The sequence below is a fragment of the Ctenopharyngodon idella genome, chromosome 11 (genome assembly GCF_019924925.1).
Source record: "Ctenopharyngodon idella isolate HZGC_01 chromosome 11, HZGC01, whole genome shotgun sequence".
Lineage (NCBI taxonomy): Eukaryota > Metazoa > Chordata > Actinopteri > Cypriniformes > Xenocyprididae > Ctenopharyngodon > Ctenopharyngodon idella.
Window position 1 is genome coordinate 28,284,740 of NC_067230.1, and position 25,981 is coordinate 28,310,720.

General features: G+C 37.5%; 1 protein-coding gene and 1 long non-coding RNA gene across 3 annotated transcripts; one reads left to right on the forward strand and one right to left on the reverse strand.

Annotated features, from left to right (window-relative positions):
* The first annotated feature begins 378 nt into the window (after positions 1-378).
* LOC127522848 (uncharacterized) lies at positions 379-9,854 on the forward strand. Its single transcript, XR_007932735.1, has 2 exons — positions 379-3,183; positions 4,751-9,854. It is a non-coding gene; the product is annotated as an uncharacterized LOC127522848 (long non-coding RNA).
* wnt4 (wingless-type MMTV integration site family, member 4) lies at positions 7,408-25,099 on the reverse strand. Of its 2 annotated transcripts, none has more exons than XM_051913165.1 (5): positions 24,595-25,099; positions 11,406-11,641; positions 11,202-11,333; positions 10,410-10,585; positions 7,408-10,325 (listed from the first exon to the last, which is right to left on the reverse strand). In XM_051913165.1, the coding sequence occupies exons 1-5, from the start codon at positions 24,669-24,671 to the stop codon at positions 9,855-9,857; spliced, it is 1,092 nt and encodes a 363-aa protein (XP_051769125.1). In that variant the 5' UTR covers positions 24,672-25,099; the 3' UTR covers positions 7,408-9,854. The 2 variants fall into 2 exon arrangements, with proteins under 2 accessions (XP_051769125.1, XP_051769126.1); XM_051913166.1 differs by having other exon boundaries at positions 10,410-10,552; positions 24,595-25,098.
* Positions 25,100-25,981: the final 882 nt, after the last annotated feature.

Genomic DNA, 25,981 nt, shown 5'->3' on the forward strand with positions numbered 1-25,981 from the left:
TAACAAATGGAGCCTTATTGTAAAGTGTTGCCATATTCTCCACAGTGAAGGAACTATGTTTTGAGTGCAGAGAAGCCAGCAGTGACTCCTCTAATCCCTCAGTTTAGTTTATTGTGACACGCCAGTTCTCTCGTGGTGTTCAGATACATGTGTCTCGTCCATGGGCCGTCTCCTTCGGTCACCACCGAGTGAATAAGTACCCCTCAGGTGTGTTAGATTGTCCCATCTATCCATAAACCCTTAGCTTATCTGTTGACAGGCTGTCCCGCCTGCTAAGCGGCTCAGCTCTCTGACCATGCTTCCATATCATGGATGCAGGACAACCATGTCCAAACTAGAGATACCAGCATGCAGTTGCAGTGCAGGTGGCTGGGAGATCCCAGTTGGTAAGAAGGCATGGCTGCGGTTGATGGATTAAGTTTAAGGCCTGTTTATGGCCATATCCTTTTTTTTATTATTTTGGTATTCATGATCTCATGACAGTCCCTACACCTGTGTCCGATCACAGGGTCTGATATCTGGCCACATGGAAAGCACCTCCATAGTTTTAGTAATTGCATCACCTCTGAGATATGTGGATACAAATTTAGATTCCTGACTGCCAGGCAGAGAGGGGCTCGCATCAGGCTAGAAGGCCTTGTATATCACTCCATGATGGATGAGCCAGTGTAGAGGAATTCTCTGTGGTTCATACTAAAACAATACTTTGCATTGAGTCACTGCCCCAACTTGAACCTTGAAGTCATTCATGCTGCTCACAATGACAACCATTAGTGTTTAACTCAAAATGGGGGTTGTTTGGTGTAAAGGTACACTAAATAATTACTCTTTTAGTCTTGCAACTGATGCAACTGATACCTGTTTGCATGGATGCAGCAAACATTTTAATTTTTTATGCCATTGTAAGGGTTCCTGCAATTTTTGACCAGTGAAGTACAGCCTAAGTATTTGTAAAACCGTTTTGGGTAGGATTTCCATTTTTATGTTAGGTACTCATTGGTATTAATATAAATTTGATTAACGCGTGTGCTATGTTGAAAATCCTTTACCTAATTTGGTGTTTTTGGCTTTTTTAAGTTCCTTTTAAATATCTCATTATGCTATATCACCAAATATTGGATTCAATCTGTTTGTCAACTTTTCTCTTCCAATTAGCACAGGTTTTGTATTTCTTTCTGGAACTGATTGATTATAGGCCTCATTGATCTGAGCTTATGCACCTCAGTATTTTTATTTTATTTATTTATTTTTTAGGTAAATAAGCATGAGTGTACTTTTTTCACTTGTGACCTGTAATAATTGAAAGAAAACAAGTTGGTCCAATATTTAGTGATAATATAGCATAACGAGATTTATAAGCAATTTTTGTGGTGTTCCCAGTCAATTTACAAGTGTAACAAGATAAAAAACAAAACTCAAAACAAAACAAAAAAAACCAAAAGCACAAAAATTATCAACTTTTGGGAAGTTGTTATAGCCTGTTTGTGCAAAGTCAGTAAGTTTTAGGGTACGTTTGCACAACAACAACGTATTAAAAACGCAATCATTATTCCTTTGTGCTTTTTGCATACAGACAACAACATTGTCAAAATGATCCCCGTTCACACGGATTCACGAAAACAACTAAAATCGCTGTATTCTGCTGCCAGGCCAGTAGTTGGCGATGTCAATTTGTAAAGAAATGCTATGCACCTATATACTGAAGATGTAATTCACAAATTTGTGTTTTTGTAGTTTACAGGGAGACAATAACGGTATTGTTTTCAAAAGCTTGCACTTTGAAATCCGTTTTCAAAAGTTTGCATTTTCAGGCCCCCAAAACGCCGTAAATGAATGGCCAAAACGCAAAAAAAAGTTTTCCATTTTTAGTTGAAAACTGTGTTGTGTAAATGTCCCCTTTGTCCAATGCGATAAAATTAACTAGAATTTTTGAGGAAAAGAACATTCTCTTAATGTAAGGGATAATTAATATAATATATATTTAATGTAATTTGCTTTAATATACTGCAATTAATATTTTAAATAATTATTCTTACAACTGCACAAATGTGAAAAAAAAAAAAAAAAAAAATCATGAGATTTGATTACAGTTTGGTGGAGGACTTTTTTTGAGCCATAGCTGAAACAATCATTTTCTGACTCTTAATTTGTATTTCTTGTTTTGTTCCTGCTTCCTTTGTTCCCCGTTTTCCGCTTCTGCCCTCAGTTTAGCTCTCCTTTCTGTACCGTATTGTCTTTAGTTAAGTGAAGCTGTTATGTTGATTCTCGCCTGCTGAATAACCTTCTTTGTTTTTGTTTTATAAATAAAAGTAAATCTGTTGCATTTTCTTTAATTGTGAAACTTTTTTTTTTGTTTTTTTTTAATCTTATATCATGTTGTTTAAGGGTTAATGCACAAAAAAGTGAAACTATAATGAATGAATATAGTGCAGATGCTCCATGTTACTGCTTTTCCCCCCTTTTTTTTTTTTTTCTATTTTATAGCTTGACTGGCCAACATTCTTCAAAACATTTTTTTATTACTATTATTCCATAGAAGAAAGTAAATCATATGAGTTTCAAGCAACATGAGGGTGAATAAATGACAATGTTTTCATTTTTGTATGAACTATTACTTTACATCCTCTGTAAACTACTTAGTTCTCGGGATCATCTCTTTTACGTTAAGGGCAACTGATATTGTACGTGTTACTTGGCAGTAATGGGTGAATTTACAGCAGAACAGTGATGGAGAAAAAACACAATGCCAAATTAGATGTAAGAAAGATACATGTATCAAAAGAAAAATAAACTTTAGTATGTAATTACTTATGCCAGTTTGTGCTGCTAGGGTGATCTGAGATGAACTGAGATAAGTAGCAAAGATTATTCCTGCTAAAATGTGAAAATGCACAAGGAATACTTATTGATTCTGCACCAGAACTTGGTATCTAATGTCTTTGAGGGCTCAGGGTCATTGCACAACCTGATGCTTTAGAAAAAAAAGTAAGGGAAGAGGGGGGAGGAGTATGGCAACTGTCATCACAAACAAGAAACATCTGTCTCATTTGTGTAACTTGTTTTCTTTTAATATGAGAAGTATGTTGGTAGAGATCTGTGAGTTTTGAGGAAGGCCTGGGAGGAGAGAGGAACGCGTGTTTCACTCCTGGAATCATTCTTCTCTGCAGACTCATCTCCTCCGACGTGAGTTTATGTATACAGTGTGAAATGGATAAATTAGTACTCAGAATCAAACTTTACAGTTTGACTCCATCTGATGAGCTCCATTTGTCTTTTTGTAGTTTCTATTAAAGATGATAAACATTTTTTAAAAATTTAATTTTAAATTTTTTTTTTATTATTTTATAAAAAAATTATTTTGCTATTTTATGTTGTATATATTTGTTTAAATTTATTTTTATAAAAAATTATAAGTGAATTATAAATATTTATTTTTTTAATTTTTTATAAAATAATATATATATAATATATATAGTAGTTTTTTTAGTTTTATTTTGAAGGGACATACTGTAATATAATTAATTATCTTACAAATAATTAAGATTTTTTTTGAAAATAATAATTTTTTCAAATATTTTTTTTTTGAAAAAAAAAAAAAAAAAAATATATATATATATATATATATATATATTTTTTTTTTTTTTTTTTTTTTTTTTTTCATTTATTTATTCATGTATAAATACATATATTTATGGCCACAAATAGCATATTTGCCATTGACTTTCATATCTTGGCTAATCAAACAAATGTTCCTCTGATGACTTCAGAGACCAAAGTCATATTAAAAGTAGCTGAAAGGCTAAAGCCCCTGATCTTTGAGTTCCTTTATTGAATTGTAGGTTGATAATTATGTTATGTCCCTGCAAAAGCCTTTCCAAATATTAAATTACTGTGTGGTATTTTCCATCAAAGAGGCGGTGACAGGGCCATTCTGTTGACAGGATTAGATTTCTCATAGTGAAATCTCCCTCAAGCACATTTTATATCTATTCTCATACACAATGATTTTTCCACATTCAGGCCTGCATATTTGTCCAAAAATAGCCATAGGAGAAATGTCTTACTGCCACAGACAGATTGTCGTGTTTTAGGTGTTAAAAAATCGCCCTGAAACATCCGTGTTAGTAAAGTACGTACGTATTTCAAAACTATGCAGCAAAGAAGTGCAGTGTTTTCGGCCCCAATATCTCTACTTCCACAAACACAGGATGTGCTGGATATTATGAGGATTTCGCCATGATTTCTCCAGCCTGCGTCCACAGATATGCCCCCTGCTTTAATATCCCAGTGCACAATAAAAGACAAACCCTCCTCTCTTCAAACCATGTCTTCCTGTTCCTCAAAGCAGTTTATTAGTACCAGACATCGGTATGACCAAGGAATATGGAAGCAGACTTTAAAATGTACAAATAAAATGACATGGTTAGATTGTTTTAGACTACAGTCACACTCTCACAGTTTCCAACAACTGAATAAAGCCAGAGGTGGTTTGAAGACATGCAGCATCAATTAAAGGCACTGTAAAATGTGTCAGCTCATTTGAAAAGAAACCGGAGGGTGTAATCTACCCGTCAGACTGTTACGCCAGCAAAGTTAGGCCCTTGATATAGGGTAGACAGTATCCTGCAGCAAGGGTGGAGTGGAGTCGTCCGTTCGCTTTTGAAAGAAACATTATATGCAGCAGACATTAGTGCAGTGATGCTTTATTTTTCAAGTGTATATTTACCATGTTTTCTATATGTATTTAAAGGTGAAGTCTATTATTTCTGCAATCTGTTTGAGCAGCCTGACTGGGATGGACACAACAACATTAGTTCAGCCAATAGCGTGAGTTTGAGGTGGGAATATCTATTTGTTTTAAAGGGGGGGTGGTTGATTAAGATTTCACTTTTTTAACTTTAGTTAGTGTGTAATGTTGCTGTTAGAGCATAAACAACATCTGCAAAGTTACGACGCTCAAAGTTCAATGCGAAGAGAGATATTTTCTTTTACAGAAATCACTTTTTAAGGACTACAACAAACGGCTGGTAGGGACTACAGCAAGCTTCTTCCCAGGTTAGTGACATCACTAACCCTAAAATTTACATAAACCCTGCCCTCAGGAACACGCAACAAAGGGGGTGAGGCCATGTTGGGCTGCTTTAGAGAAGAGGAAGAGTTGTTGTAGTAGAGTGTTGTTACCATGCCATCATTTTACGCCGGACTGCTTCACAAACAAGGGTCAATTCAATGCTGGATTTGCACAAAAGATTAACAAGGCGGCACATGCTAATGGATGAGTTGAATCAACTCCACAGCAACTACATAAATTTATCCACTAACCATTTAGAAACGTCCAGTTTCATTCTAAAAGTTGTAACTTCTTCCTGAGTCTCTCCATCAGTGTCCGACTCCGGTTTGAACAATGTAAGGCTGAACACCGTTACTGACAATCCTCATTTTGGCTGCGTGAGATTCTCCAGCTTTGTTTTTGTTGAGCAACCGAAGTGCGAGCTGTTAAAGCTCTGCCCTCTTTTGGAAAGCAGGCCAGGAGCAGCAGCTCATTTGCATTTAAAGGGACACACACAAAAACGGAGTGTTTTTGCTCACACCCAAATAGGGGCAAATTTGACAAACTATAATAAATGATCTGTGGGGTATTTTGAGCTGAAGCTTCACAGACACATTCTGGGGACACCAGAGACGTATATTACATCTTTCTACAAAATATTAAGCAGCACTACTGTTTTCAACATTGCAAAATAATAATAATAAATGTTTCTTGAGCAGGAAATCAGCACATTAGAATGATTTCTGAAGGATCATGTGACACTGAAGACTGGAGAAATGATGCTGAAAAACTGAGCTTTGATCACAGGAATAAATTACATTTTAAAATATATTACCATAGAAAACAGTTACTTAAAATTGTAATTATATTTCACAATATTACTGTTTTTATTTTTGATCAAATAAATGCAGCCTTGTTTCAAAAAAGGTAGTGTGTATTTCATGATACAGGTATTTTTTTTTTTTTTTTTGGTACTTAATACAAGCTGTTGGGCAACAGCTCAGCAAAGAGGTGCTTACGAAAGTCATCTCTGGGGCCGCTTTGTTGCAGCACCAAACCACATTTATGCATGTCCGACAACCTTCATTCCTGTCATTATTCCATGAATAGTTTCTATAAATATTTATTGTTCTTGGCGTGATGGCATGACTCTCTGAGTTCAGCCTAGACCGTGTCACTAGGCAGCTGCCGGACTGGAACTGTCCTGATCCCTAAACCATTACATGGGTCTGTTAAACAGAATAGAGAAGAAAGATGCCGTTGGTAATCTTGCTGAATTTTTCTGAGAATTTCTGTCGTAGTAGGTGTGGTTAACCTGATGATTTCATATTGACCTTGTACATTACCGTTCAAAAGTTTGGGGTCAGTAAGATTTTTTTTCTTTTAAAGAATTCTCTTCTGCTCACCAAGATTGCATTTATTTTATTAGAAATACAATAAAACCAGTAATATTGTAAAATATTATTTCAATTTAAAAATAAAATTTTAATGAAATAAAAAAAAATGTTTAAGATGTTTATATATATATATATATAGTATAAAATGTAAATGTGATAGAAAAGTTTTAGCATCATTACTCCAGTCTTCAATGTCACATGATCTTTCAGAAATCATTCTATTTGCTGCTCAAGAAACAATTCTTATTATTATTAATATCAGTATTAATTAATAATGTGTCCTTGATGAATAAAATATTAATTTCTTCTTCGAAAATTTAAAAAATAAATAAATAAAAAATTCTTTCTGACTCCAAACTTTTGAATGGAAGTGTAACTTAAATCAATGTTTCAGGTTTAGTACAAGGCATAACATATTGTTGATGACCACAAAAAATAATTTAAACTCATCTTGTTTTCAGTAAAAATAGCAAAAAATGGAGGTTATGGTGAGGCACTTACAGTTGAAGATAATGGGGCAAATGATTTAAAAGTAGAAATTAAGTTTATCATTGTATAAAAGCGCTTGCATTGGTTCCTGATTAACTTATAAAAGTATTATTTAAGCTGTATAGCGGTTGAAATCATAATTTATACAGTTGTTTTATGGTTTATATTACCTTGTCATGGCAACAAAGTTAAATGCAGAAAAGGTTAGTAAACTGAGCTTAACTTGTATTGAGCCCGTGATATTTCTTTAATATCAACAGTGGCAAGACTGCAAAACCAAACTTTACAAAATGTAGAGTTTTATCCTAAAGTGTGAAACCCATCAAACAAGACTATTAAACTATAGTAAAGACCATTAAACTATAGTACCCTGCTAAAAAGACCAGATTGGTCAGCATGGTCTTTTTGGTGAAGCTAGTTAACTAACGATGTTTGTTCCATTGCAAAGAGCAATAAGCACAAGCACGAAGATTTCAGTTTTTGACACAGCATATATTTCAATTTAACATACATTCATATGAAATATAGTCCTCTTCAGTGTATAAGTCTTTACAAACCTATGTTTCTTTTAAAAGCATACTGGATAGCAAGTTGTACTATAGAAAAGCTTGGAGTTATGGTATCGTACATAGTCGCCATAAATAATTCAGTCACTCAGTCTGACTAATGGAGCAGGGAATGCTGGGGGATTTGTTTATTTGTGATATGTGCGTCTGGAGAGGAAAAGTGCTAGAGTCATCGTGCACAGAATCCATGGTCCAAGCATCCCAAGCGGGTAAACAATTTATGTTTGTCAGTTTTGTGCCAGATGCATGGTTACAGCTCAGCACCAATGATCTGTCTGCGTCACTAGCTACAACTTTCAAAGCGCTCCTTTTGAACAGCTTGTTAACACTTGTAATAATTCCAATCCGTCTTGTTCGGAGTTGGTTTGCATCCCTTCTAAAGCAGAACTCACTTGAAGGGTAGGGACACACCAAACCGATGCCAAAGAACTAGCACTGATAAAAGCCGACTGTGTTGTCGCCTCACGTCGGGGGAAAAACCTGCACATGAGAGAGAACTAGAGCCGACTGTCAGCCAGCACGCGTGTTCTGCGCCTGCGTGTAAGGAGACCACTGTCTAAACAAAGCAGCGCATGCTTACCATTTTGAATATCATTCATGCTGATCACTTTCTATATTCCACTCGGCTCACGTTAATATTAAATATTCGCCCAGGACGCTCGTAACACTCGGTACATGACGTAAAATTAGAACAACCTTCTGTCTGTACCGCCTTGACTTGTTTGTTCACTGTTTTGCTATTATTCTCGTGCTTTGACTTGTTCATTGCCAATCAGAGTTCTCTCTCTCACACGACGGCCCAACACCGATTCTACATGATGAATCGGCCCAAAAAAACCCAGACGGCCAGTGTTGGGAAGTCAGCAGTTTTCCCGCAACACTGTTGCCGCGGGTTGTTTTTCATGTCCGCGGGTTGAAACGCCCCCAAATAATATGATATTTAGCCCCTGGAATGCGAATTTTACCAGGGGAACTCTGCCAAGAACACAGATTTTACCCCCTTGAACGCGATTGGGCTAGTTTTGGGCTAGTTTTGAGTAGCAATTGGGTGGGTTTTGTTGTGAAAACCTGGCAACCCTGCCGATGGTGTCTGACCAGAGCCAACGGTTCAGAACACACCGGGAAAACAATCGGCCGACACTTAAAAACGGTCTGGCCAGTGTTGCCAAGTCCGCAGTTTTCCCGCAACACTGTTGCCGTGGGTTGTTTTTCATGTCCACGGGTTGAAGCGACCCCAAATAACATGATATTTAGCCCCTAAAATGTGAATTTTACCAGGGGAAACCCACCAAAAATGCAGAATTTTACCCCCCTGAAACGCCACTGGGCTAGTTTTGGGCTAGTTTTGAGTAGCAATTGGGTGGATTTTGTTGTGAAAACCTGGCAACCCTGCCAACGGCGTCCGAATAGAGCCAACGGTTCAGAACACACTAGGAAAACTTAGTCGGCCGATGCTTAAAAACGGTCCAGCCAGTGTTGCCAAGTCCGCAGTTTTCCCACAACACTGTTGCCGCGGGTTGTTTTTCATGTCCACGGGTTGAAGCGACCCCAAATAACATGATATTTAGCCCCTGGAATGCGAATTTTACTAGGGGAAGCCCACCAAAAACACGGATTTTACCCCCCTGAAATGCTTTTGGGCTAGTTTTGAGTAGCAATTGGGCGGGTTTTGTTGTGAAAACCTGGCAAACCTGCTGATGGCGCCCGGCTAGAGCCAACGGTTCATAACACACCTAGAAAACTTAGTCAGTCGACGCTTAAAAAAGCTCCGACGTTGCCTGATTGCCGATCGTCTGCTTGGTGTGTCCCGGGCTTAACAGTATCGGTGAGTGATTCTTGAATTCAAGCAGCATCATAGGAACAAATGGCCACGGGTATGGAAAGTACATGTACGCCTGGACTGCATCTCAGCACGTAGTGTTTGATAGTTCGGTTAATCCATCTTTCAAGATGAAACCCTAAAGCAGCATTAACGATGAAAAGGCTTTTAAACGTTGACCTCTCTCCATATTCATGTGCCCCTGATCCCGCCGGGTCAATGTCTGTCAGTAACCCCACTCCCAATGGCACTCCTCTGGTGCGCGTCACATTAAAAATTCACTCTCTATTCGATTGCAATAAGTTAAAAAATATACATATATATAAAAATAAGAGAGCAACTGCAATTAAAAACAGAATGAGGAGAGAGAAAAATACTCTCAATTGGGACGTCAGATATATTTGCCCCTATATTTTAAAGTCTCATGTATGACATGTTCCTCTATTGGTGCATGAAATGCCTGGGAATGTCTCTGTCTTCCCTTTTGTGTATTTGCCTAGTTTCCCTGTGCATGTAGGGAAGTGTTGAGGGGATCACCGACACGTGTGCATCTCTACCATCTTGCGACACTGTTTGCACTTGACGTAGCAGCACCAGTGGAACTTGCAGCTGCAGCGGTCGACCACCTCCACCTCCTCCGTGTGGAATCCGCGACCGCAGCACATGAGCTCGCAGCCGTCGATGGCCTTCGAGGTCTTGTTGCAAAAGCGCCCTGCGGTTCCCAGTATGCCCGGCGTTTTGGGGTCGTGCTCGCAGAAGTCTGGGCTCGGGTCCAGGTACACCAGATCTTCATCCGTGTGTGGCTTGAACTGCGAGTTTCGTGGAACCAGGACCTTCGTAGTGCCCACTTTACGCAGCTCCACTTCTGTAGCACCGTCGAATTTCTCCTTGATGACGTTGCCCACTTTGCGGAACGGCGGCATTGCTTTCCAGCAGGTCTTTACCTCGCAGGAGCCTGAAACACCGTGGCACTTGCATTCCACTCGCATGTGGTTCAGAATCGCCTTGAAATGGTAAAAGAAATGTAATTTATTAAGAAATTATGAGTGTACAAACCTTTCAATAGTGATGTTTGTAAGGCCTCTTACCTTCCTCCCTGCCTCATTGTTATGGAGGTTCATTAGGGCTCTGTTGGAGGACTGTCCTTTACTTCGTTCCCTGATGTCCACAAAGGACTGGGAAAAAGCAACCCCATATGCAATATTATCTGAGCATCCTGACCACTGGAAACCTGTTGAGATAGAGACGGTCAAGGATGGAGAATCTAGTGAGAGAAATCAGGAGTTTTATCAGTTCATCTGGAAACAAAGTTGTTTACAAGGTACTGGATTATCATTCTAACAAAGTTTTCCAGGTTAGTAAAATGTAATCTTTGAATGTCATTTATAGTGTAGTGTGAGCCACTTATTAACAAGTAAACTAGATATCCATGAGAAGAACTGTATGTTTAGCTGTTTTTAAATTTAGTTTTAGTTAAGAATATGAAATAGTCTGCAATTTATACTGAAGTTTACTGCAAATGGTTTTGATGTTTTTTGAATACACTAAAACAAATCATACTGTATTGAAGTCTCAATACATTTTTTGCGTATGTTTGTTTATTGTGCAATTATTTGTAAAGACAGTTATTATTATTGTATTACAATTTGTTTCAGATCCTGCTCATAAACAGCATCTGTGAATAACATGTACCGTGATTGATCACTTCACATGTCAGTCACACAACTCTTCCTATCTAAGTGGGCATTTCTTGGTCAGGATAAGCTGCTTTAATGACCAGAGCTTTTACCGCTCAGTTTGGGTATGCAAGAATAATTTTTGTGGGTTCATAGCAATATTAATGATTAATCATTATAATTATTCATACAAATCACACATACCTTCTGGACTGACACCGTGCACATTGCGGTCACAGCCACACTTGTCCAGCTCCCCACTGCTGCAGGCTCTGGTCACTGCGAAGGCTACGCTAGCAGCAGATATGGCGTACACAAATGCAGCTTCCCTGGTGCCTGTGACAAATAAGCAAACATTAAGCTTCCCTAGAGATGGCTTCATGTCCATTTAAATGGGATGCTACTTACCTTGTGTGACCACTTTGCCGAACACAGGAACACTCTCTAGCGTCGAGCAGTTCCAGCGTCGGTTGCGGAACTGAAACTGGCACTCGTCGATGGCGAGCTGGGCGCCCCTGCGGACCGCGTCCATCACCTCCACGTTACGCTTGCAGATCTGAACCTGCCTCTGGATGAGTCCTCTGAGCTTCTCACAGGTTTCTTCATCAGAAATGCTCCCCACCGATGACAACTTTGCCAGGTATCTGAGGACAAACCAATAGACTGGTAATCAATACATGTTTATAGACTGTCATTAATACAGACATTTGTACAGAAAAATACGTTTGAATTTGTATCTAGAAGCTGGATGTTTTTTGGAGATCTATCCATCCATCCATCCATCATCCATCCATCCATCATCCATCCATCCATCCATCTAGTTTTCATCATATTTAGTTTGTAATACTTTATAACAAGTTTTAATTTTTTAACATTAGTTATATCACTGGCTATCATAAACTAACAATAAACAATAACTTTTATTGCATTTATTAATTTTAATATAAATTTCCACTTTTACAAATACATTTATAATATTTCCAGTTAAATTAGATCTATTCTAAACAAACATGTTAACAATGAACAATAATATATTTATATTAGTATAGTAATATTAAATAATATATACTATACTAAATAATATATTAATATTATTTAGTATAGTGTATTTAGTATATTAGTGTAGTATTATTTTTAAATATTTTATATTTCTTATTATATTCTGTAAAAAATGCTGTTCATTATTAGTTCATAACTACTGCATTAATTAATGTTAACAAATTTTAACTTATTGTAAAGTGTTATTATTTGTTACTATGTTAGGGCTTTCAAAGTTTAACTGATGTTAATGAAATAAGTTCAGTAGTGTTAAACGTTTCAGTTCTCATTATCTAGTGACATTTTCATGTTTAATGAAGGCAGGTTATAGAGGTATCGATTTTTATAATATATATAAAACTAAAATTATTTATTTTTATTTATTTATTACATTTTAGCTAGTTTCAGGTTTTCATTTACCCACCAAATTATGCTTGTTTATATATATATTTTTTTGAAGTGAACTGCTTTTATTTTGTTGTTGTTACAGTTCCTTTTAACAGTAACACTGCATTGTCGCACTAACAGGTTTTTCCATTGACTCTCCATAGCACAAACAGCACTAATATAAACGCCATGGCCCTCCTGTGAAGTTCTTGGAAGGCTATGCTCGGCAGATGAGGTAAGGGTGATGTTGAGGGAGGCGGATATAGACTATCTTCACCCATCACCTCCAGGGCCAGGGGGTCGGGGCAACACCATCGCTTTAATGGGTCTGCTAAGCTCCATCTCTTTAAGGCACCTTATAAAAATAGTCCTATACTACAACACAGCACACAGATTTCATCCGTACACACCAAGCTTGGTTTCATTATCATCAAGAACGGGTGGAGATCAAAGTCTTGACTGTTTAAGTTCTACACAGATGCATTTAGTGGGTTGCGTGCAGGTGATGTTTGCAAGAGTGGTCACGGACGGGTTTGTTTTGTGTTATTTGTCTCTAAAGGTCTTTTGGTGTGGTACTGAGTAATTCGAATGTACGCCTAAATGCATCATGGAAGGCTTTGTCAGAATGGCTTTGAAGGTTCTGTGCTGTAAATACTCATTTAAGTTGCAAGATCTTGTGGTTTATTGATTCGGGTTCTAACTAAAGGCTAGCCCTCAAAATCAGTGCGAATCGGACCTGCCTTTTATTCTTAAAAATAAAAAGGTTTCACAGCGATGTCATAGAATAAGCATTTTTGGTTCCCCAAAGAACCTTTCAATGAGCCGTTCTTAAAAGAACCATGCTTTTTTTTTAAATTTTTATGAAGAACATTTTAAAATTCCAAAGAACCTTTTTCCACTATAAAGAACCTTTTGTGGTGACACTTTACAATAAGGATTAATTTGTTGACATTAGTTCACAGTTAAAGGTACAATATGTAATTTTTCACCACTAGAGGTCGTTTATTCAAAACAAAGGTGTAGGGAGGTGTTGTCTTCACGTCTACAGCCGATGGAAAAGAATCAGATGGGACTCGGGAAGAAATCATATTCATGGATGAGCTAATGTATTAACGATTTATTAACATTTATTAAAAATGTATTAACTTTAGTTAGTTTTTAATGTACAACGCTCAAAGTTCAATGCAAAGGGAGATATTTTCTTATCTCTGTTTCGCTGTTTAAGGACTACAACAAACTGCTTTTAGGGACTACAACAAGCTTCTTCCCGGTTTAGTGACATCACTAACCCTACAATTTACATAAACCCTGCCCCCGATAACACGCAACAAAGGGTGTGAGGCCATGTTGGGCTGCTTTAGAGAAGAGGAAGAGTTGTTGTAGTAGAGTGTTGTTGTCATGCTGTCATTTTACGCCGGACTGCTTCACAAACGAGGGTCAATTCAACGCTGGATTTGCACAAAAGATTAACATGACGGCACATGCTAGACGATGGGTTGAATCAACTCTACAGTAACTACATAAATTTATCCACTAACCGTTCAGAAACATCCAGTTGCATTTTAAAAGTTGTAACTTCTTCCTGAGTCTCTCCATCAGTGTCCGACTCCGGTTTGAACAATGTAAGGCTGAACACCGTTACTGACAATCCTCATTTTGGCTGCGTGAGATTCTCCAGCTTTGTTGTTGTTGAGCAACCGAAGCATGAGCTGTTAAAGCTCCGCCCTCTTCTGGAAAGCTCAGCTCATTTGCATTTAAAGGGACACACAAAAACGGTGTGTTTTTGCTCACACCCAAATTGGGGCAAATTTGACAAGCTATAATAAATGATATGTGGGGTATTTTGAGCTGAAACTTTACAGACACATTCTGGGGACACCAGAGACATATATTACATCTTGTTAAAGGGGCATAATAGGTCCCCTTTAAAACTTTAAATGAATGGTTTGTTGGTTTGTCCATATTTGACCCAACCATGGGTTGAAAGAACCTAGCATTTTTTTACAGTGTAGTATGGAAGTAAGCATATTCAGACGCAGCGAACATTCTACAAACGAAGTTAAAAGAAGTTAAAATTTTCAGAAACGCATCTTTTTTTTCTCTCGTTCCACTGACCTTGTGCTTTTAACACCAAAAACATGTTCTGTGTGAATGGCCTCTAAGAGTGTATAGTCTTGACGTCTGCTTTGTTTCTGGGGCTCATTTTAACAAGTTAAAAACAGCACATCTAGATCCCAGCGACTGGCAGCGGTGCATCGCACCCTCTCCGCTGTTGACAAGAGCTGATTTTGAAGGCCAAGGCTGGGGCAGATAAGAAACAAACACCTCCTTGTCCACAAGACCATCATCTCTGCTCTCACAAGCTTTGATAACACACTCCTGTCTGTCCAGCCAGAAGATGAAGCATGACGTCACCGGCCAGATGCAGACGCATTCTGCATGGCGTTTCTTTTTTATCATGTGCAGCATCTGTTGACGATTGCATGTTCTTGCATGCGTGTTTACAGCTTTTGTTTGTTTCACCAGTAAATTAGCTCTGTGATCCTGACCTGATAATGAATCTGGCAGCCAAATGGCAGTCCGTTCTTGCGGGATCAGCACAGGAATATAATATATCAGTGCCAGATGCTCTCATAAGACGTGCGCTCGTATCAAGCTCGGGGTTTTGACAAACAAACACCTGAAGAACGGCCGGCTGCATATTTGTCTGGGAAAAAGACTGTCTGAGACCTTGAGAAAATCTTGTTTTCATTGCTCCCCATTTCTAGCGTTCTCTTCTACTTTATTTTCAAAAAATGTACTCGCTAATCGCAACGCTAAGTTTGGGAAAACAAGGGGAGCTGACGCGACTGTGGGATTTTGTAAAAGAATGGGAGATGCCTTCCTCTGCGTTTCTGGGAGGTTTTTGCGGAGCATTCCACCTGGAGCACGGTGCCTTCTTCCTTTTGTGTCATGTTTTTGTTGAATTACACAACCCTGGCCTCCGAGCGCCGTTGGCTCCAGATGGCTTAGCCAAGCGCTACTTAGCACGCAACCATGCTGTTTGAGAGAGTTTGGAAGAGAATGAAAGAGAAAAAGAAATCGCCAACTCGTACACACACCAGGCTGTATATATCCGCTCGCCTCTTACTGCTGTCTACGTATAAACAAACTTAAAGTTATATACACTACCATTCAAGAGTTTGGGATTGGTAAGTTTTTTGAAAGAAGTCTCTTCTGCTCACCAAGGCTGCATTTATTTGATCAAAAATACAGTAAAAGCGGTAATATTGTGAAATAATATTACAATTTAAATGAGCTGTTTTCTATTTGAATAGGTTTTAAAATGTAATTTATTTCCTGTGATCCAAAGCTGAATTTTCAGCATCATTACTCCAGTCTTCAGTGTCACATGATCCTTCAGAAAATGATTCTATTATGCTGATTTGCTGCTCAAGAAACAATGTTGAAAACAGTTGTGCTGCTCAATGTTTTTGTGGAAATCGGGATTTCAAGATTCTTTTTGATGAATAGAAAGTTCAAAAGAGCAGCATTTATTTTAAAATAAAAATCTTTAGTAAAATTATCATTTATGTCTTTACTGTCAAAAAAATATTAATTTCTTTTGGAAAAAAAAAAAAGGCTTACTGACCCCAAACTTTTGAAAGGTGTATATATATATAACTTTAGACAATGGAACGTATTTGTAATTTTTACAGAAAAACACTGTAAAAATTAAAAAATGCTGCAGTAAAAACATCACATTATATGCAATTTTACTGTAAAATACTGTCAAATGTATGGTTTTTGCAAGTAAAAACTATGAATTACCATATAATTTATGGTATATATGTATACACTCACACATTCAGAGTAGGAAATTGCAACTAAAAAAGCTTCACTTCCTCTCAGCATCATTTTTTGTGAGTTTATTGAATAATCAAACGATGGATGTTGACATTTCCTGTCTCTCTGTGGTAAATCGGTGAAGGTAAATATCAGACCTGTACAAGCTACCGTCAGCAAGTAAACATGCGTGCTGTGGCGTCCAAGGGCCACAATTTCATGATGTTTACAAAAATATTTGATATTTACATATTTGTCAGCTGTGCGTCACGGGGCGACACGTCTGTGTATTAAAAGCTGTTTGTTTGACATAAATGCAGCATTAGGGGCATTTAAGGAAACTGATGCATTTCATTACTTAGTATTTCACCCACATATTTCTATTTTTTATTATTATTAAACCACCTACATTTAACAACATTTAATGTCCCTCAGCAATACCGGTTTATTTTGAACAGAAACACTATTGCTGTTAACATAATACATGACTGTTGGCATTGCTCATACTGTTCCAAAAACTTTGTGGGTAACTCATCCTCCACTGTTTGTGGCACAGACAGGAATGATATATTAAGTAGTGCGACTTGTTCATAATTTTCCTATTACTTCTCTAAGCAATCAGATATGATTTTCAGCTGGCAGATGATGAATTGCATTATGTATGCAACCATCCGGGGCCAGTTGCATAAACTTAGCCACTATGTTAAAACTTAAGAACTAGTTTGACTAGTTAAGAGGCAATCAATCTTACTTTTTCCAATTTAATTTTATTAAACAGCATGTACTTGAAATAGAAATCTTTTGTAACATCATAAATGTCGCTTTTGATCAATTTAATGCATCCTTGCTAAATATTAATTTTGAAACTTTTGAACCGTAATGTAAAGATGATGATCCTCACAACATTGAAAATACAGTCAAGAAGATGTCCTACAGAAAGGACCCAAAATGTGAATCAAACATCCATCACAGAATGTGACATGTTAAACAGATGTGTCATTCTTGCACAACTGTGTTTCTCTGATAAACAGCTCTAGTTTCCTCAATACCTCAGTGACTCATTGGTATTTCTAACTCTTGCAGACTCTTAAAAGCACATGTACCAAAAAGTAATTTGCTCGTTTGCTTTTAGTAATGAACGTTTGACACCGTCTTAACAGTTGCATTCACACTTTGCTTATCTGCATGTCTAGTGGATCTGTCTTTAACTCTAGAGGGCAGTGTTATCTCATTTATTGACAGTGTCCTAAAAGATTAGCACTACAATTAACTGAACATGTTAATTCCAATCAATCATATGGATCTCATTTGACGTCCAAGAAAATATCACACGTCATTACTAATGCCATTTTGTTTCCTGGGTTGTTAATATTTGTTTAAACTTGTTTCTATCTCTTCTAGCAGGTTAAATATGTACCAGATGTACATCATGAAGATGCTTCAGATCACCAAATGTCTTTCAGAGAGGTACGAAAAGTAACATTAACATCTAAATTTAAACTAAATCTAAGATATACAGATTAATTCAACTTTGCTAATTGCCGTATATGAATATCTGCTTAGACAGGGCAGAACCTTTTGAATACCCAGCTAACAAAAATATCTAAGAACATTTTTCCAATGTTCCTATTTAGTTATGAAAACATTATTTCTGAACGTTCAAAACATACAGTTTTTCAAACGTTTTAATTTTTTTGTTGTAATGTGAAAGTAAATGGAACACTCTGTTTTATCATTTTGCAAACGTAATGGGAATGTTACTTTTGAATGTTCTCTGAACGGTCTAAAACAAGTAGCAACTTTTAAAAAATGTTAGATGAACATCCAACTTAAGTGTTTTAAAAAAAATGTTTCATGAACGATGTATAAATACCGTTTTAAGAACATTTTTAAAGACCAGATAACTCTGAATGAACATTCTATTAACGTTACTGGAAAAATTTTTGCTCATAACTTTGAAAGAACCTTGCCAGAACGTTAGCCAAAGTTCTGAGAACGTTCCCTGTTAGCTGGGTATATGCCTTAAAACCAAATGAAAAACAGAACTACTTGTGTAAAATATCCCTACTTCTGAGCTCTAAAGAACATCCTAAACATCTTGTGATGTAAGAACATAGATCTGTAAAAGTGAAGATGGATAGATGGGAGGCTGGAGGAAATGCACTCAGGTACAGTACGAGAAAAATTAAGAGAGATTGACTCAATTCCTTTTTTTCTGTTTAGGTGTTGACAGGCTCCTATGGGAGTTTTGTAGTTTCATTTTTAAGAGGAAAAAACTTGAAAAAGTTGTCTGATGATGAGACAGACCTTTAAAAAAAACAAGAGCAAAGAAAAAAATATAGAGTTAAATTCTGCATAAGGCCTCTCAGAAGGGTCGTTGTGGATTTCAATCTCAATTTGCCTTGTGAAAAGCATCTTTATTGCAAGGAAATTAATCCTGATTGACGGGCAGTCAATATGAGATTGCTCAAATTCATCGTTTCGGTCTCTCTTTTACTACATTTGTCTATCACCTGTTTTTCTACATGTAGTGTGTAATATAGTTTGTGAGTTTAAAAGGTCTGCAAAGTTTCAAAGACCAAAGTGCATAATAAATGAGTTTATTGTCTCCTAAAAGAAAGAACTGATTCTGAACAACCAGAAACGAGTAGGCAGTAATTCCAGTCTTACTTCCTGCTCCAACGTAGGTGTGTAAAACATTTGCATAATTCATTCTTTATTGGCTGCCCACTAACAACGTCTACTTTGACCCGCCCTCAAACACTGTATTTGTAGCTGAGGCCTGGAAGAGTCTGGTTCATGTTGTCGACATGTCGAGAAGACGCTGTTTTCTGTGCTGTGAAAGCAAATCCACTTTGCAGGCACTTCCAAAGGATGGCTTGAATTGATACGCTAAAACCGACGCCATCTTTACTGTTTTTATGCTGAGGAAGATCCAGAGCTGAATTTCAGATATGGTAATGGGCGTTTGGTTTCCGACACGCACTGTAAGCGGTAGACCGATCACAACAGACTGGGCCATCTGACCAATCAGAGCAGAGTAGGCTCTCAGAAAGGAGGGGTTTAGAGAGACTGAATCCTTTATCAAACCCTTTCAGACACTGTGAGAAAAGAGGTGACACTGTAATGTATATTATGAGGAAAATTAAAGTGTTTTTTGACCTTGGATACATGTAAATCTACTGTAGGAGACCTCTAAAACAAAACTAGGAACCTTTAATTGAGGCACTTTAATGAGGATAGTCAAGGGGAAAAACATAAAAGTTGCCTGTTTTATCAAATTAACGTTTTAATAGGCTGTTGTATGAGTGGAGGTATGTGACAACAGGTTTTATGGCTTCATTACCCTGTTGTCACTGGTGTTATTTGTGTTATCAGCCCTCGGCGCCAGGATGTATTTCACATTAGAGGTTTCTCTCTTCTCATGTTGCTCATCAGCTGTGAACTATTTATTGACCATCCATGTGCAAACATCTCCACCACTGTTCTTTCCATCCCACGTGGAGAGTAACACTGTATCACATCCTAAACAAATACAACTGTGTGATTTTGTATTGTTTTATATTCATAAGCATAACTGCAACTGAGTTCTGTGAAGTCAGCATCTCAGCTTCAGTATTTGACAGAGTGCAACTCTTTCTTTAGTTCTGAAATTATTGCATCATGGAACTAGAGAAGGAAAGTTCATCAAGACAAACTTTAAAGTTTAAAAACCATTGAATTGTGTCGGTTGACTAGGCCTTGTGTAGGTTGGATACATAAAGACTGGATGGATTGATAGAGTCAGGATTTTTCAAAAGAAGTCTATGGATATTTTGGGACGATATTTGTTCATATGGGAAATTGTTTGATCCTTTAGAAAAGACATAGCGCAACAATGCCCGGTTCAGACTACACCTGATTTTTACAATACGTTTGACATAGCGTGTCATGGCGATTAGTAAATGACAATGTGCGTCAATCATTTTATCTTGTATCGCGTGTCATAGTGGACGACAACTGACGCTTCACAATATCCTGACAGACATGTTTAATTTTTTTAGATCCTCCACGATGGGTTCCGTTGTGGTGAGAAATCGAGTCCCCCCAGGAATCGGTTCTCCTTTAGGACACCGAAAGATCCCACTGGTTCAACATACTTTTATTTTTAGTGCCTGATTATAATTCCTGCAAAATTACGTTATGATTTATATCATTTAAAATGCGTTATAATGACCATTAATGTCTTTTAAATTACAAGGTTCATATACTAGTATGACTGAAGCTATAGGTTGTGAAATCAAGCATTTCTTGTTCTTTCTGGTTTTTTTTTGGTTAGCTTATGTACTAGCATATCATACATCTACCAGATTAGCCTGCTAGCTTAGCTTATATTATATTAGGTATGTTTTTTGCTTCCAATATAGTTCCCAATTACATGTTTCAAATTAATGATGTTTGTGTGTACTTAGTGTAACCCCTCTACCCAGGTCCTACTCGCCCCGCTCTGCGCGGGCCTCGAACCTGGGTCTCTGGCGTGGAAGTCAGACGCACTAACAAGGAGGCTAAAGGCTGCAACACCTAGCGTCGGTCGCTAGAGCATCTCTTGAGATCAGAGGAGTGAGGTTTACTCGCACAGGGACTACTAGCTGGCATCCGTTACACTCACCCCCCTAAACCTCACTCCCATCCAGGTCCAATGTAACCCCTCACCCAGGTCCTACTCGCCCCGCTCTGCGCGGGCCTCGAACCTGGGTCTTCGGCGTGGGAGGCGGACACTCTAACGAGGAGGCTAAAGGCTGCAACCTCATGACAATTAATATATAATAGTAATATTATATACTATACCACATTGCTATTATTGTGTAAAAAATAATATTAAATTACTTTTACAGAACATGTTGCTACAATGATTATCCTTATAAAAAAATAAAAATAAAATTAGGCATGGTTGTGTTTCCAGTTTGTTTTATTATGGAATACTTAGGCATTCATTTTATATTTCAAGAATGTTGTTTGAGCGCTAAATGTAATAAACACAATAATACAATAATGAAATAGGTTATAATTAGACAAGACATCACGATAACAACTTTTGATCAGGCATTACCACCTGGGTCCTAAAGGAGACCCGATTTCTGGGGGGGACTCGATTTCTCATGACATGTAACATCTTGACCAATAGGAGCAAATACGCCCCTTTGCTAGCAATTGTTTGTTTACACCCTTGTTTCAGGAAGTCAGTCACTAGTCCCGCCTTCTCGATGACATCACGCATGTCGTTAAAGACAACAAGCGATGACTGGTCAGGTAAGCAACGTGGAGTCTGACATGTTTTTTCCATGACTCTACAAGAATTTAGGAGTCAAAATCGCATAATCTGACACAGTGACTATCGTAACAGAAACTGTAACAGAAAATATTGTGTATTCTGAACCCAACATAAGTTGAAACAGACTGAGGGTCTGTGCAGAGTTTGGTGGATTTAATTTGAAAGCTCTAGGAATTTCAGTCAGAAATGTTGGTCTCAACTTAAAGGGACAGTTCACCACTTCCCTTATCATGTACTCACCCTCATGCCATCCCAGATGTTCAGAAGACATACATTCATCCAATGGGGTCACATTGATTACTGTTACGATCACTCTGTGTGGTTTTTCAAGCGTCAAACGAGTAACAGCCATTCAATGGCATTATATGTCCTAAAAATTATTGTTTGCGTTTATCTGAAGAAATAAAGTCATATACATCGGCGGCGACATGATTTTTAGGTGAACTATCCCTTTAAGGATTTTGAAGTTTGATCAATAACAGTATGCTGGCTTTGCCAAGCCAAGATAAAAGCAAGAATCGCTGCTTGTCAAAATGCATTAGAATAAGTATTGAGAGACTATTTGCAGTATTTATTTAGAAAAGAGTCTGTTTAATAACATTTACCATCTGTTATTTATGGTATCTAATTAGTGATTCATTCCTGGCATTTGAACACAAAACAACAGCAAATAGTCATTCATAAAAATTTATACAGCAATGTAGGCTTATATTTGCATGAACAAGCAAGTGCTGTAGATGGAGGTTTGAAGATGTGCAGGTGCAGTTCATCTGCTCTCGTGACCCGCACCTGCACCTCCACCCTCCATACAGGTGCGGATGGATGTGCTCAAGAGTAATACATACACACATCCCACAAATGAAAAGCTTTCAGCTGTACTTCAGAACATTTAATTATGACTGTCAAGTAAAGAGTGGACTTTTACACCACAAGTTCTATTCTATTCTATGTATCCGAGTGACCAGGAGAAAGTTTTTATTTAAAGCACACATTCTAAAAACCAACTACTTCTATTAGAACTAAAAATGGCTTTACAGCTTGATACTTTTTAAGCACCAAAAAAAACCTTTATTCTCTAGTTCTTTAGAATTTCGTATATATACTGGTGTGTTAAAAAGCCCAAAAGCCAAAACACTGATCTGAAGAAACTATATTAAAACATCAATCTCCAAAGAGGTTTGTGCTGAACCTATAACCTACTATAGAAAATCATTGCAGATCCTTTATTTTTAAGAGTGCATGCAGGTGTTATTGATCTGACTGCTGCATAATAATTTTATATGCTTTTTATATGCAACAAATAAGAAACAAAACAGAAACACTTTCGGTTACTCAGCAATCTTATTTGGTTTTATTTTAAACGAGTGAGACAAAACATAAACAGTGTGTTTTCTTAATCTTACCTTACATCTACATCTCACTTTGAGATCAGACAACATGCAGCATGTTTGTATAAGACGAGGTCACCTTTTATTTTATTTAAACTAGAGCGCTACATTGTGAAGAAGATTTATATGTCCTGAAGATGGTCTTCATCAAAAAGCATGCAACGGATTTACTGAAAAGTTTTGAATTCACCCTTCACTGTAAAAAAATATTTTCATGATTTGTTATCACAACATTTTTTCTGTTGTCAAATCAACTTCAATAATTAATGTGGTTCAGATGACATAATATTTTGAGTTTCTGTTGATTAAACCAATCGCCTTCATTGTATTAACTCAAATTTTTAATTTTAAGGCAACCAGGTAACTTACATTTTTAAGTTAAACCAACAATTCTTTTTTACAGTGTATTTATTTTCAGTCGTCATGCCGGTTCCATTGAACAATATATTTTTTCTACTTTCTTGTAAGAATTTCAATGAATAAACCTTAAAATACTTTCATGTTTTTTGGATATATTGCAGGTTTTATGTTTTTACATTGAGTCTCTCAAAGACCTATGCCCTTTACTTGTTCAAATTAACCATATTAGCTTAACCCTTCAGTTCTTATCAAACGTTTTACTTCAGGACAAGTCAGATATTTAGCCTTAACTAATTGTTTTCCTATAAGAATATTTATAGTGTTCCTTCACAGTATAGGCAACACTACAGCTTCATGCCCACGTGTTGCTCATATAACTCATGTTTGCAAAAGAAAACTTGTCTAATGTCTATTTGGCTACTTGCTAATACCTGTCCTGGGATGGGGTTGGAATAGTGTACAGGCTCCTGTCAGAATGATCATATTTTGTAGACAGGTAGGAGGTTTTCCTTTAGTGTGAAGCGTGTCTGTACATGCCCCAAACCTGTCAACACGCCTTTAGTTAAAAACACTCTTCCATCGAAAACTCAACTGTATCTGGATAGATTAAATGATGTGCTATTTCTGCCCTGAGGATACAGATATATAATCTTAGAAATGCAAACAGAGAATATAAATCTTGATATGGCCTTAACCAAGCCTGCTATTCTGCTACTGAACCATATAAATGTCCAAATCAGATCATGGCTTCTTTGCTATAATCGTAAACTACTAGAATTTATTCATTTCTACAGCTCTCTTCAGCACTGTAAGTATGATGAAGGGTGCTGTTACTGCTGTCATATTCATGCGTTGCTCTCCAGGCTGCGCGTAACCAGCGCCAAGCGCAGCTGTGCCAAATGCACATGAACTGGAAGTTCGTGATTTCAGATTCCAAATAACTAGTTTCATTTCCTCATTTCCTTATTTTTGTTTTGTTCATACAATGCATGCTTTTGTTTAAACTGACAGTTTTATTATCTATTATAGGCCATGTTATACTTCTGTTTTTGACTGTCTTCTGCGAGTGCAAAAAGTGCAGCAAGGTCATGTAAGCAATCTACAAAGGTAGCAGTATATTCTCATTTACAAGTTAGCTTGGTTTTCAGATTTGTGATTGGCATGGCTCATAAATTGTGGTGCACTGACACGCTACACATTTGCTTTTGGGAATCTGACTGACTTTAGTCATAACAGACAACATAGACGTCAAAACATCACATGAATGAAGAAAGTGATATTCACTTACAGCCAGTTGCTCGCATTGGCGGAGAAGAGCGCTAGAAAGAGCATAAGCAGTGACCTTATCAAATACTCCGATGACATCTTGAGAGGAAGACAGGATCAAATCAGGTAAAGGTTGCTTGGATAAAATCCTCAGGAGGAGTTTGTCAGTGCACTGCGCTGAAAAGTTGCATCGAAAAGCGATTAATCCATCATTGCGCATCCATTTGGATGAGAAGCAGGTCTGTCCGGATCAACAGTTCTTGCCTCCGCGCAAGTGCTCAATATAGCTTATATAGTGGCAGCAAAATCACACTGAGCGGTATCCTCTTCAGAGCGCGTGTAGCGGTTTCCACGGTCCACTTTTACGCAGCATCAGGTAAAGATGAGGCACGCGCGGTCCCGCCAGTAAAGCGAGTCTAAATGACAGCCTTGGTCCTGCGCGTGCTGTTAATTCATCTAAACGTGAAGGTTTGATGGCCTCTGTAGATGCCACTCTGAATTCAGTCTGAGAGTGAATGCTGAATTTACTGACTCCTGAAGGGTTTGGTAGGGGCGGCGCGTCATTTGGGGGAGGTTTTGATGTGTGAGAAAGCAGATAAAGGCGGGTTTAGTGCATGCATATATGTTTTCTCTTGCGCTTGGCTGCCAAGTATTTGTTTTAGAGTTCTCCAGAGGGACTCAGTGCGGCAGCTATTCGCCGTGCTCGAGGTATAACCTCTTATACTTTTGGCAAGGTGTATTTTCCCTGGCCTCAGTGGCCCCAAACGCAAGTGGTTAAGATGCTATTTATAGACTGTATCGTATTTTGACAGCTTTGTATACAAATAGACATTATGGCATATTATTAATGCTGTATAGTTGTCATTTGAATGAAAATAAAGAATTTCAAGATTCACTTCGAGACACAGCATCTCCAAAGATCTGATTTATTAGGTTTACATAAACAAGTAAACCAGGTTTTGTATTGAACACTGAAATCAGTCGGTGGTGGCTGTTTCCTCTCAGCACAGTCACAGCAACAGTTCATTATATGTGTGCTTGTGTGTTTAACATGTTATATATGCAATAGGAAACCACAAACATCTTTCTGTGCTAGTAAATATTACGTGTAATTGTTTTTATCAGTCTAGTATACTGGACTGACAGACAAGTGTTTGACTGGCTCACTCGAAATCCTTGTTGACCAACAGAGGGAGAAAGTGAGTAACAATAACTGATGCGCGTGTCAAGGCTGGTGTTTTCTGAATTGGAGGACTTCTGTGTTTTAATTTGTGAGAATGTTATGATTAATCTTTCAATTTTTAAATTATGCTACCAAACATATGTGTCACAGCTTAAAGTATCAGATCATTCAAGGACTGTTCAAAATGTTTCAGGCTTGATGTCATATGCATTTTTTGGCTTGAAAT